The sequence below is a fragment of the Brachyistius frenatus genome, unplaced genomic scaffold (assembly GCF_029030835.1).
Source record: "Brachyistius frenatus isolate BFR_SWC_R1_liver_20210118 unplaced genomic scaffold, ASM2903083v1 Contig_2, whole genome shotgun sequence".
NCBI classification, from domain to species: Eukaryota; Metazoa; Chordata; class Actinopteri; family Embiotocidae; genus Brachyistius; species Brachyistius frenatus.
The window spans coordinates 11,685,053-11,698,196 of NW_027210601.1; the positions used below are offsets into that span (position 1 = coordinate 11,685,053).

At 41.8% G+C, this 13,144-nt stretch overlaps 1 protein-coding gene across 1 annotated transcript in view; it reads left to right on the forward strand.

Annotated features, from left to right (window-relative positions):
* Positions 1-8,991, forward strand: part of dlgap3 (discs, large (Drosophila) homolog-associated protein 3) — a 132,626-nt gene extending 123,635 nt beyond the window's left edge. Inside the window, exons 10-14 of the mRNA XM_069699209.1 lie at positions 633-852; positions 2,411-2,705; positions 2,810-2,901; positions 3,099-3,245; positions 3,886-8,991. Of these exons, the coding sequence (XP_069555310.1) occupies positions 633-852; positions 2,411-2,705; positions 2,810-2,901; positions 3,099-3,245; positions 3,886-4,200 (1,069 nt within the window). The 3' untranslated portion in view covers positions 4,201-8,991. The remainder of the gene's footprint in view (positions 1-632; positions 853-2,410; positions 2,706-2,809; positions 2,902-3,098; positions 3,246-3,885) is intronic.
* Positions 8,992-13,144: the final 4,153 nt, after the last annotated feature.

Sequence of the window (13,144 nt, forward strand, 5' to 3'; positions counted from 1 at the left end):
CATCAGACATCACAGCTTGAACTCCGAAACACTTTGCTCCAAGAATGTCTTGTTTTTCGCCATTAATGAGTGTAACCATGACTACTGCAAATCATACACTCGACATGAATTTCACACGTGATTCAGCTCCCTCTCCTAATTATATCCAGGCCCTGCTTACAGGTCAGATTGGCAAATTTGCACGCAAACACTCGCAGCATCACATATTCCCACAACCTCGAGCACTATGCAATCATGCTCCTGTTCACAAAGTCCCCCACCTCCTGCAATTATCAGGTATGACAGTGTGACATCGGGGGAGGCCGACAACGGAAATCTGAGTCACAGCTCACACCCCATCAGACAGCAAAGACGGATGAGGGGAGGTGGGGTATAAACTTGTAGTAAAGTAAACACTCATCACTGAGTCCACTGACGTGACATTTGCACACACTGGTGCGTCATATGCCAGAGGATATAGCAGGACTTATCACAACCAAGTGAGTAGTAATGACTGCAGTGACATAATGGCCCTGCTCAAATAGGAGTTATTTAGAATTATTAGAAGAAAAACATATGAGAAGAGGTTTCGTGCATGCGATGCTCTGTGTGACTGAATCGTTCTGGGCCCGCTGTGACTCCCTGTTTTGCAGGCGCGCTCGTTTCAAGCGCTCCAACAGCGTGACGGCAAGCGTGCAGGCCAACCTGGACCCCGAGGGCTTCCCGGGGCTCAGCATCGCCGTGCCAACGCAGGACAAGAGTCTCCAGTTCGGCTGTTCCTTCCAAAGGCACTCATCAGAGCCCGAGTCTGCCAGCCAGTACGCAGAGTGCCAACGCACCGTCCACACGCAGGGGCAGTGGGCCTACAGAGAGGTAAGTCTACTGTTATATTAAATGTACCCCTCATATTTATCACCAAAACACAATATTAGTAGATGCATTGAATGCATTTCTTCTTCACAGAACATATGCAAATACATTTTTCAATAGACATTTTGGAACCTTCTTTACATTTATGTTCGCTGGAAGAGTCTTGTCAGACCGAGTTCTTGGATAAGGACAGTATGGACAGAGACGGCTAAAAGGCCCCCAGAGGCTGTTTTTTAATAGCCTTGCTAACCTTTCTGTGAGTTTTGATAAAGGTAATCTGTAGAAAAATATAACTGCTGTTAATAACTTTCCACTGAAAAAAAAAAACCAACCTGGAGCTTGTTAATCAACCTGCCACATTGTTTTTATTTGGATGATTATGAAAGACTTATAACAACCATCATTCAAAATTATATTCCTGCATGAATATTCATGCAACAGTTACATCGAGTTAATCAGCTCTCCAATTGATTATTTCTCTCTTTTGTTTTTAAATTTAAAAAAAGTCCAGCATTCAGAGAAACTGTTTTCTCGAGTCTGTTTTCATCAGAATTTATGTAATGAATGATTTCTTCTTTGTATGTTAAAGAGGGCCACAAAAAACTATATATATTTTTTATTTTCCTTTAATTAACTGGTTGGTAAAAAAAAGAGAGAAAGGAAAAAAAAAACTGGAAAATATAATTTCCAGTTCAACACTGTTCATGAAGGTATGAAATTGCCTTGTTTTAGACCTACCACCAGTCCAAATCCCTTAAAATGTCTACGATATAAGTAGGAGGACAATCAGTAAATTCTTAAAGTTAAAAATGAAAGAAAAATAATACAATAATTACTTAATCACTAAAAGTTGCCGATTTATTTTTTCTTGATTAACAAATCGAGAAATCACCACAGCTCTTAGGTAAATATCACTAGTGCTTCTCATCTACCCTCATCGGTCATGTGCTCCTCATCTTGCAGGCTATGGTGGACCGTCGTGAGCCTCCTTTTTTTTTTTGCTAGCTGGCAGTCCTCTGCCTCACTGGCACATTTATTGCCACGGTACAGTCACCAGATGTAAATCAGTGACATGACATGAAGCCTTTGGCCGGAGTGTCAATGGTACTGACCATGCATGTCCTTCTGCATTTGAAGATTCAAACCCAATGACCCGCTTAAAAAGCTGACTCAATAGCACTACTAGTGGTCCAAAAATGCACAGGAATTTTATAATTGGATCAAAAGATACCAAAGGAGCATCATTTTCTTTTAATTAATCATTTTAGGATTTCATACATCATTGGCACCACTACTCCGACGTTTTAAACATGATCAGGTGGTTTTTAACATTACCCTCAGTAACTGTGTTCACATTCTGCCATTCACTTTTTGATATGAGCAGAAGTGGGAAGGTGCCCCTCATTTCAACACTGAATATGAGACCATTTAGTGCAGCTGCTGTATTCTTCATTCACTGTGACAAAGAGTGGAGGTTCAAGTGAACATTGTGAGATCAGTACCTTTTAAGAATGGCCGTAATACCTTTTGTCCAAACACCGTTTCTCTGATGCCGTAGCAGGACTTTATCCAGAGTGGCTACACCACCGAGGCCTGCCAAGCGGACCCGCGGCCCCATCAGCACCCACACTTACCTCCACGTTCCCACTCTCCTCTGCCCATTACCTCCGAGCGAGCCTGGGCGGGGACACCGTCCCTTGAGGGCCCCCGCAGCCTGCCTGACTCGGGCAGAGCTTCGCCCTGCATGAGAGATGGAGAGTTCTTCCTACGCCTCCTGCAGACAGAGGTGGAGCGGATGGAGGGCTGGTGCCAGAACATGGAGAGGGAGGCGGAGGAGAACGAACTTCCAGAGGAGAGTGAGTTTGGGAGGAGGATCAGAGATAAAGATGGATCCTATGAATTCTTGGATTTCTGAAACTACTTGTGTGCTTCTTTTTTTTTTTTTTTTCCCCTTTTCTAGTTCTTGAGCTGATTCGAAATGCAGTTGGCAGTGCACAGATGCTCATGTCTCAGAAAGTCCAGCAGTTCTTCCGCCTCTGCCAACAAAGTGTGGTGAGTATGTGTGACTGCATGCGTAATCATGACAACACACGTTACCCATGGTGCATGGTACGGGATTCACTGTCGTTGAAGGCACAATCTGCTTGGCTTCAAACACTCCACTGGAGAAACTGGTCTTACTGTATATGATTTATCTTTCTTTCACAATCATGTCACCCATCACGTGTTACGTCTCCCCGCCAATCCAGGACCCATCAGCCTACCCCCAGCCCACCTCTCAGGACCTGGCAGCCTTCTGGGACCTGCTCCAGCTCAACATAGAGGACGTCAGGATCAAGTTTCAGGACCTCCAGAGGCTCAAGGACTCTGGCTGGAGGCTCCCACCTGAAAAGAAGGTGAGAGACCCGGGGGTCCAAACATCCCTGGTTTCCCTTCAGCACTCTCCCAGAGCTAAGATGGCAGTGTGCAGGCGGGTAGTGCAGATGGTTGTGCCCTCCAAGCCTTTGCAGGCTGTGAACATACAGAACAGCAAGAGGAACTGATGTGAGCTGCCCACAAGATGGTTTACTGCATCGGATCAGGAAAAATAAAATACTTGTTCAATTATAGAAAAAAAAAAAAAAAAAAACTAAGGCTACTCACTGATCAACTACATTATTCTCGATAACAAACTAACAGTTGTTTCTCTTTTCTTCTTTTTCTTTTATATTACCTTTGTTACCTCATCCTCTCCCATTTCATTTTCTTTCGCACCATCCAATGCCAATGCATGCTGAGTTACTTCTTGCTGATTTTTCATTTCTCTCAATTTTCGGCCCATAATTCTTCTCTTAAATTTGTGCCCTTTTCGTTGGCGGTTTTCCCTGTTTCTCATTCATTTTGTATCCCCCAATATCTCCTCTTTTTTTTTTTGCATGGGATCCCTTTTCCACCACCACACAAAACCTTTTTTTTTTGTTTTTTTCCACCACCCAACACGATAAATCCACTGTCCGTTTTCATCGTATACCTACGTCGCACCATCGCCGGGGCCAGGAGGACAAGAAGCTTCCTCCCCCGTTACCAAAGAAGCCGGCAGGTGGGGTGAGCGGCAGCCTCCGAGCCGATAGCGTTGGGGATGCGGTTGCAGGAGGTGGAGGTGGGGGGTCAGGGGGCCTGGTGGTGCCTCGGGTGGGAGGGCACACCCTACCCATCAGGGAGAAGTCCCTGGACCTCGGGGACCGTCAGAGGACAGAAGCGAGGAGGAGGCTGCTGCAGACCAAGCGCACCGCCTCCTTCAGGCAGAACTCGGCCACGGAGAGCGCCGACAGTATCGAGATCTACATCCCTGAAGCCCAGACTCGACTCTGAACGCAAGTCTGAGGTGTCTCCCTCCCGCCTCCTCGCTCACCCTCGCCCCTGCAACCCTGACCTGTGCACTAATCTCAGCCCAGTTCTGGAACGCCCCGCTGTTTATGTGCTATTCCCCCTTTGGCATTTCCATCCAATTAAGTTATCATACTCATTAAACAAGCAATGACAGCCATTTTAGTGTCTTGAAATTTGGACATTTTACTGACACAAAGGCCTCGACCTGAACTGGTAGCTAGCAGATGAGTTACAGACAATTTTAAGTCTCTGAATTTCCTTTTTTTATGATCATTTTGGCTGACAACAACTGAGAAACAGTCCACTTTTATAACAGTAGTCAGCAGAGGTTCACGCAGTAGTAGCATGCCTGTGCGTGTTCACTTAGCACATCTCCATCACTGAAAATAAAGGGCTCAACAGGCACCTCTGACCTCTGACAGAATCTCCCTGTGTGGATCCCTGATGAGATTTGCAGCAAAATCAGCTCCGTGCTCTATTTGTGGGGTTTCTGAATCACGACTAAGACGCATCCGCACGCTTCACTGATGTTACCAGTATGGATGAATAAACATGGATGAATTTCTCAGCATCAGTTTAAATGCCTCTAAAGTCAGATGGTTGGCAGACCCCAAAGAACATCCCCCACCCCCTCCCCCAAGCATTGTCAGCCAACTTACAGCTGGCACCTTTTCACCCAGGTGCCATCTGTCCGCACAGGCGCCACACTCTCAAATTTTTATATCCCTCTCTCTTTCCTTCCTCACGTGCCGTGTATCCGTTGACGACCGTCAGTATTCAGCTGGGAGGTTGCTTGAATGTGCAAGTGCTATTTGTACATAGAGTGCACACTCATGTTTGCCAAAAGGAGCTTTTTTGCAGTGTAGCATCACAGCCTTGACAGCTAGAGAGCATCACAGACAAAAAAACAAACAAAACAGCCGTTTGCTTCTTTCTGAAGTTTCAAGTATTCGGGAGTGGGGGTTTCTGGGAGTTTTAGGGGCGGTGGCTTTTTGTGGCTTTTCAGGACTTTAATGAAGAAGCCCCCCTTTTCACTGTGAGATTATAGCGCCACCCAGTGGTCAAACGAGGACCCAAACTAACAACAGTGGTCTGCAGAGTTCTTTCCACCTCAGTCAGGAATTAACAGACACCCGCCTGATGAAACAGCCATGAAAGAAGACCAGTTTCTTTATCATTTTATTTACAGTTCTCTCCCTCGACACGCAGCGTGGTTTTCCGTCTCTTGAATATTATTTCAGTGGACTTTTCTATGATGCTTGTTGCTTTACGACCAGGGCAGTGGATCACAAAGTGAAAGAGGGAGATCTGCCAAAGTCTTCAGCAGAGTCCGCCCGCCTTGCTTGAAGTACAGTCCTCTCGATTTCACACAGCACCGAAGGAAAGAACTGAAAGAAGACCAAAGGAATTGTGTTCAGTGAACAGCAGCTCCCTCTGAAAGCCGTCCAAAGAGTCGTCACAGACAGGAAACCATCAGTTGGGGAATTACAGAAAAGAAGCAACTTGACAAACCTTGGTAATTAAACTGAGATTAGCATATTATATGAATGAATGGATTTAAGTATGTTTGTTCCTTTTCCCTTTATATACCTCCTGAAATCATACTATCTGGTGTTTCCACTGAAAGTGTAGCATGATTTTAAAAGTTTTGAAGGTCTTATTTACAAATTTATGTCACTACAGATGCTCCTAATTTAAGGATTTTGTGTGAATGTTGGGTAAAGGCATGTGTGTGAGCGCACTAGAAGCACTGAATATGAAGGGTTGTGTGTCGCAACATGTGATGAAGCCCAGTCAACACTAAAATGTCCAAATCTGCAATTTTGAAAAAAGAAAAAAAACACAAAATAATCTATTAGCATGACCTCTTTTCTTTTTCCTTTTCTAACATTTGGATGGAATGTGTTGGCAAAATAGGATATTTTAATGGGAGATGTATATTTTATAATATAATCTACATTTCTAGATTAGTAGAGACTACGGAGTACAGTATATGTACCAAAAAAAAGCATATATCAAATGTGAAATACTACAGTATTATTATGATAGATTATAGCATTGTGTGATACTACAGCTGTGTGGCATATCCAGACTCAGTACATGTGAAAAATAATTTCAAATGATTATTATTACCTTCAGTTTGTGAGTCAGGTTCACAGGGTATTACTGGCAAGAGTGTTAATTGCCAAGTATGATCCGCCTTAGGCCTACTATCTGTCTGTGGTTCTAACAACATATTCTGCTGTATCCTCCTCCTTGTATTCCCTTTTTAGAACCAACTACATGTGCCTAACCAGCTATATGTGGAGGTTTCCTTTGAACACAGTTTACAGTATATATATATATATATATAGTGACAGATATGTAAATAGAAAAGTGTGAAATCTGCAGAGAATATTGTAAAAGACAATGTTTTTATCGTACTAACATGCCCTCACTTTATCTCGCTCACTTTCACTTGCAATACACACACAAGACTGGCAGATTTTGTTGATGTTATTACTGCATGTTTTATGACAGCCTCCTTTGAAAAATTTAGCAGGATCTCATTTTAAAAGGAAAAGCAGATTTTGTAGCCTTTTGTGATTGAAAAAAAAAATTAATAGAATTTTACAGCAGTTATTACAACGAGTCACCTACTTTGTACAAAGATGATATCTTTGGAGGACAATGATACTGGCACTGTTGAAAACCTTGGAAAATGTATGTTTTGATTTGAATCGCAACAGATCAATTTAACAACCTCTGTAAAACAAGCTGCACAGGCAGTGGAAGAAAAAGGGTCCGACGTCATGTTTAATTCATTCAAAGCAGTGCGGGTTGCAGAGTGGCCTTTTTTCTTTATTTTTTTTTTTTTTTTTTCAATCAATCCCATCATCCTTTCTCCTTCTGCTACCCTCCAACTTGACAACATCTCAATGGTGTTGGGCACAGCCCTCATCAAACAAAGCACAAAGACCTGCTTTAATACTGTTACTCCACTGTGAAGGACTTTTGACTCCACCCTCACAATCCTCAAAACCTACGTGCGGAGGGGTGGCAAGGTCTTTCCATTACAAGCTGGCCTTGAGGGACACCAGGAATCAAAGAGGCTTTGTAGCAACTACTTCTTCAATTCTCGCTGATCTTCTCTTCTCTACTTTTTGTCACAAGTTGAGGTGTTCAGCCAGCCACCTTGCCTTGAAACAGGTCCATTGCAAACACACTTTTGGTGGTTGTGATTTCCATGTATTTTTTGTTCAGTATTGTATCTATCCTCCTATATCTGCACAGTGTAAAACACAGGGCCCCCCTCCTCCCCAGCACCTGAGTGTGTAGTTGTACAAACATGATCTGAGCACTTACCAACACAACAGACGGACTACTATACGAACTCCTTCACCTCTTTCTATAAGTGCAAAAACCCCACATGGACAGCCAGACGGACAAGTCAACTCCGAGTACCTCAGTTTCTAGCAGCAGTGTCTCTGACCCCGACCCAGGCTTCTGGCCTGTGTCCTCAGGGGAACCCTCGCAGACCAACAGACCCCGCAAATGCAGGGCCACATCAGTCCTGCAGGAGTGTCCATATTCTCTGAACAAGAGGAAATCACTTGTTGTTTGAGCCCAGATTCTCTTTTAGCCATTTTTCCAGACACTGTAGAGCAGCACGGTAACATTACAGCAGGTGGTGGCTGAGGCAGCAGCTCAATTGTAGCCGATATGTGAGTGTGCGTTTGTGTGTGCTGTATACTGACTGTGCAACTGCAACAAACTGGAGCTGGAGGGATGTAGCAGATTTGAGTTTTAATTTGACATTTCTGAGGCAGAGCTGCTCTGAAGGATAAAGTCAGTCAATTAAACCTCAGCAGAAGAAGCTAAGGAACTAGGTTTGACCCACTTGTTCCATTATTCACAGAAATATTTAAAACTGATCCAGTGTTTTAAAAAAATTCTTAGCTTGTTGAAGTTATTATGAGCAGTCATTAGCATTAGCAATTGAATGCTGTTAAATAACCAGCAACAATAGGAAATGTTGGGATAGCTTTAGCAGTAACTGGATATAGTTCCCAGGACAGTGAATAAAGGAGGAGACTGTAACATCAACAACATCTCAAATAAATACATCAAACAAACATAAATTCCATATTTCCTTAATGTTTCCTTTACTGTTTCACACAATTTGAGGTTTGACTTGGCAGATTTAATTACCTAACCTTGTTGCACACTTTCTAACCATTATGGCCACAAATTTGTTTAAAATTTCCATTATGAATGAAATCAATCTATTGGAGATGATATCAATGACATTAAAGTACATTTTGGGGTGCGTGCATAAGCTAGCATTATTGTGATGTAATGAAAATCACATAAGGATTCAGTCGGTGTCTTGGCAAAGCATGTAATGCACTGGAATATATCGTGTTAGAGTCACGTTTTGCCTTCTCTAGGCGTGTAAAGTACACGCATGTATGACCGTCGAAAAAGGAGGTCACATGACGAAGTACAAAGAGTGCTAATGGATGGAACAAGCACAGGATTTTCACCCGGGGAGACTGTTGTTTCAGTCTGTGAAAAAGTCAATATGGCTTTCTTTTCAGTAACATTAGTATGATACTTACTTGAACATAAAGTAGGTATAGCTACTTTTGTAAAATTATATATTTTAACCATCTTCTCTTCAATGTAACCAAGAAGTTTTGGTACCTCAATCAAAACAGATTGCAACCGAGTCACATTCAACCCAAGCCATTATTCTTTCTGAACCAAACCACATGGTTTTTGGTGCCTAAACCAAGCATGGTGTGTTTTTCACACCTGGCCGGAGGTTTAAACAATTTCCCCTTGGGGATTAATAAAGTAACTACCTAACCTAACCTAACCTAACCTAACCTAGCCAAAGAAAAATACCACCCTACTACGGTACCCTCTAGTGGACTAGAGTGTGTATTACACCACTTTGGCATCATAACGAGAGAGAGAGAGAGAGAGAGAGAGAGAGAAGAGTATTATCTTTAATACTACAAACTTACTTTCTTCCAACTGATTTAGCGGGTTCTCCTTTGAGGTTTTACTTCCTCTTCTGCCTCCAGAGCAGCTCAAACCCAAGCAGATGTTAAACTGAAACTCCAATGTGCCTTTAGCGCTGAGGTGTAATCCTGTTTGTGTGTATTAACACTTTACTGTTGCTTTTACAGTACACGCACAGCTAACCATGTGGATCAAAGAAAACTGAGCAATTACTGTGTAATTAACAAAAAAATATATACCCTGCCACCGTCATCGTTTACAAATATGTAAATACCTGTTACAGATGGACATTGCTCTTCTCGATATTACATATATTGTTATTACAATATCATTATTCTTAGTATGATTATTGTCATTAAAAGGATTAATTATTGCCATCACTTTCATTATTATAAAATGGTGTTGTCAATTATAGCTATGGGTAAACATTGTTCTGTATTCAAGGGCGAGTCTTGTATACAATAACAAAAAAAATATATAGTTTAACCTACAATGAAATGTTAAATTAATCGCTGCTACTAAGGAGATGGAGTAAAGGAAAGGCAAACTGACAATAACTCTGGGAAGACATTTTTCTCTGGGATCAATGATGGACACTCCCGTGACGGAGTGACAGATCACCAAAAGAGGAAAGTTGAGCATTGAACAGATGGAGTGCACGAAAGATCCAAACACAAGACCTTCTTTCTCCATGTGCTTTTATTCCACTCTGAACTCTCAGTGCTGTCAGAGGAGGAAAACAACACGGACATCAAACCGATACAGAGACGCTCCACTCTCTGTACTCTAGTCTATAATGTAGCAAAAAAAACAAAAAAAGCGTCCCCTCCTTCTGTACTCCCTCCTCCTCTCCTCCTCTTTCATCTCATACATGTCTCACTGAACACTATGATTTCTAATCAGACGGGTTTGATACAGCAAGCTTTTCTGTCTTTAAGCTCAGCTTTACTCTTGAGTTCACTTGTTTTATACACGTTCGATTCAGTGCCAAGACAGCATACTGTACATACAAACATTAAATGCTTTTGTTTTTTTTCTCCTATAAAAAGAATTGACTGGACCATATAGCAATAGAAATGCCATAAGATACGAACTTTCATAATGCCACTACTGGATACACAAGATGCATGACAACACAAAGGTGACCGGGAGAAGTGGTGTGATTATAATAATGCTGGACGGCAGTGGGGAGTGGGGGACGTTGCACAGTGTACATCATGATTCTGTTTGCTGTGTTGTGGTTCTCATTTTGTACATACAAATTTATTTATTGATCTGGTATGTTTTATGGATCTAGATGTGTCTAAAGGAGCACATCTGATAGCGCTGAAGCCCAGAGAGATGGCACACTGTGACGTGGTTTACCCCAACACAGAATGTAACACTGTCAACGTTGTCAAAACATTTTCTAATGGCTAATATTATTACTATTAATATGATTATTATAAAGCTATTTTAGCGAGTTAAATGAGGGGGTGCTGCGTCTCCTTTGTCTTTTTGTGTGTGTTGTTTCTTCGACTGAATATTTTGAGCACTGAAAAACACACTCCCAAAGTTAGTCATCGCACTCAACATCATTTTTCTTCATTATATTAAATATTCATGAATACATAATTAACAATATTAGAGAATGTCTAAAAACTGTAGATATTTTTCTGATCAGATTTAATTCACAGACATGATGTAAGCAAACAAGCCCACAATAATGGGCGTAACGTCGACCTTTGTGGGGGAGTCATTTCCCTTCCAATACTGAAAAAGTGCCAATCACAGTACTGTCTGAAAAAATATGTTGCAGTCATTGCATAAAATATCACGCATAATATAATAGTATAATATTCAACATATGAAATTAAAATGATCAACGTAAGATCAGTCATTTCTCTACTAATAAACAAGTTACATCTGGTCACAAGATAAATCAAATCAGTAATTCAATTGGACATAGCACAAAATTTGTTAAAGGAATAATCTGTAATTTGTTGAAAAAAATGGATTTGTTGTCAAATGCACAATATTTACATACATGTCCTTTGGGTATGTGGTGTGTGTGTGTTTTTATATATACACACACACACACACAGCCTATTAACTTGGGTCCTTTGTAGTGGACATTTTGTTCACGTCCATCTTTCCTGCTGTATTTTGAAGAGGACATCCTGGCCTTTCTGGTGATATGTTGTGGGGTACGGTGGGATGCTGGGAACTTCTTCTCAATCCAAAATGTCATGGCCCGCGACTGGAAGATGCTGGTAGACGTCGGCCAGCAATTAATCTTGCCTCCCTCCGGAGATCGCTTCCACCAACCTCCGGCCAGATCTGGTGCTCTGGTCCCCTTCACTGAAGACTGCTTACATCATAGAGCTCACAGTCCCATGGGAGAACGCACTCAAACAAGCCTATGAACGTAAGAAGCTGCGCTAGCAGCAGAAGCAGAGCAGCGCGGCTGAAACACCAAAATCTTTCCGGTGGAAGTGGGATGCCGAGGGTTTGTGGATTATTTGACCATTAGACTGTTGAAAGAGCTGGGAGGCCTCGGTCAGGCTGTGCGGCAGACCATCAGGGCAGTCTCAGAGGTGGCTGATAGAAGCAGCTGGTGGATTTGGGTCAAGCGGAAGGACCCGTGCTGCATAACCCACTTGAGAACCCCCCACCTGTTAACCTTTCAGCCGGCTACCATCCTCAATGTTGTCAATTTCGGGACAGTTGGGCACGGCACACAAGCTGAGGGCTGATCTTCCTGCAGCTGGCCGCCTTTGGGGAGGGTTTATAGTGTCGAAAGGCCCAAACACCCAATGACACAAGGGAACACTACTGACGATGTGTTCTGTGCACAACTGTCCCGAAATTCTACAACTGAAACCAGACCAAGATAAACTCCACACAAGCCAGAAAACCCTCCACTTGTCGATCGTCAACCACTCATTTAAAAACGAGGTTAATTCCCTGGATGTGCTCACCACCTTGGCACAAGGGACAGTCAAACATCATGTCCTGTGTTTTTTGATTCATTCATTATGAAATAATATCCCTTTCATGAAGGTCCATTGTAGTGGACACCAAGACAGTCTAAATGTACTTTAAGTAATGAGTCTACACTGTTTTAGGAGACAGGACCGAGACATTCTTTACAGGATAGTTGAGTTCAGATTTGGCCTCATCGGATGATGAGAGATGAGGATGAGTTTGAACTTGTGATAGATGAAAATGATGATGATGATGATGATGATGAAGAAGATGTAGGTGAAAGACAAACAGAGACAGACAGGGACGCTCAGGACCAGTTGTTTTATTTAGTTCCAGGATAATATATTCAATTCCGGTAATTAGCCCCTAATTGATTATCATGGTGAAAAGAATACTCTGGGTATGGAGCCTAACATCTATAATACAGTCATATCATATCAGTGATCCTTTAGGTTTGGAGGTTTACCAAATGGAAAGAATAAAGAACGCAAAGTTTATCCTGGAAAGCATGTTCAATAGGAGACCATATTATTACATGTTCATGATATTTTGGACAACATGCTATACCAAGACATTTTTATGACATTTTGGAGGACATACTTCACGGACTTTTTTTAAGACTTTTTCGACAACCCACTATAGTGTGAAATATTTATGACATTTTAAGAACAGTTTGGAAAATATGCTATAGGATGATATTTTGTACCACATACATGGTATGACTTTTTTATGAATTTTTGGATGACATGCCATAATATGATGTTTTTGACCACAATATAGTAAAACATTTTTATGATATTTTCTATACTATAGTATGCTATAGTATGAGATTTTTTTTTTTTTTTTTAAACCATTTTGAATGACATACTATAGTATGACTCATTTATGACTTTTTGGACGACATACAAATCCAGTCAGGTTTTAAAGTTCATCATAGCGCAGAGAGAGC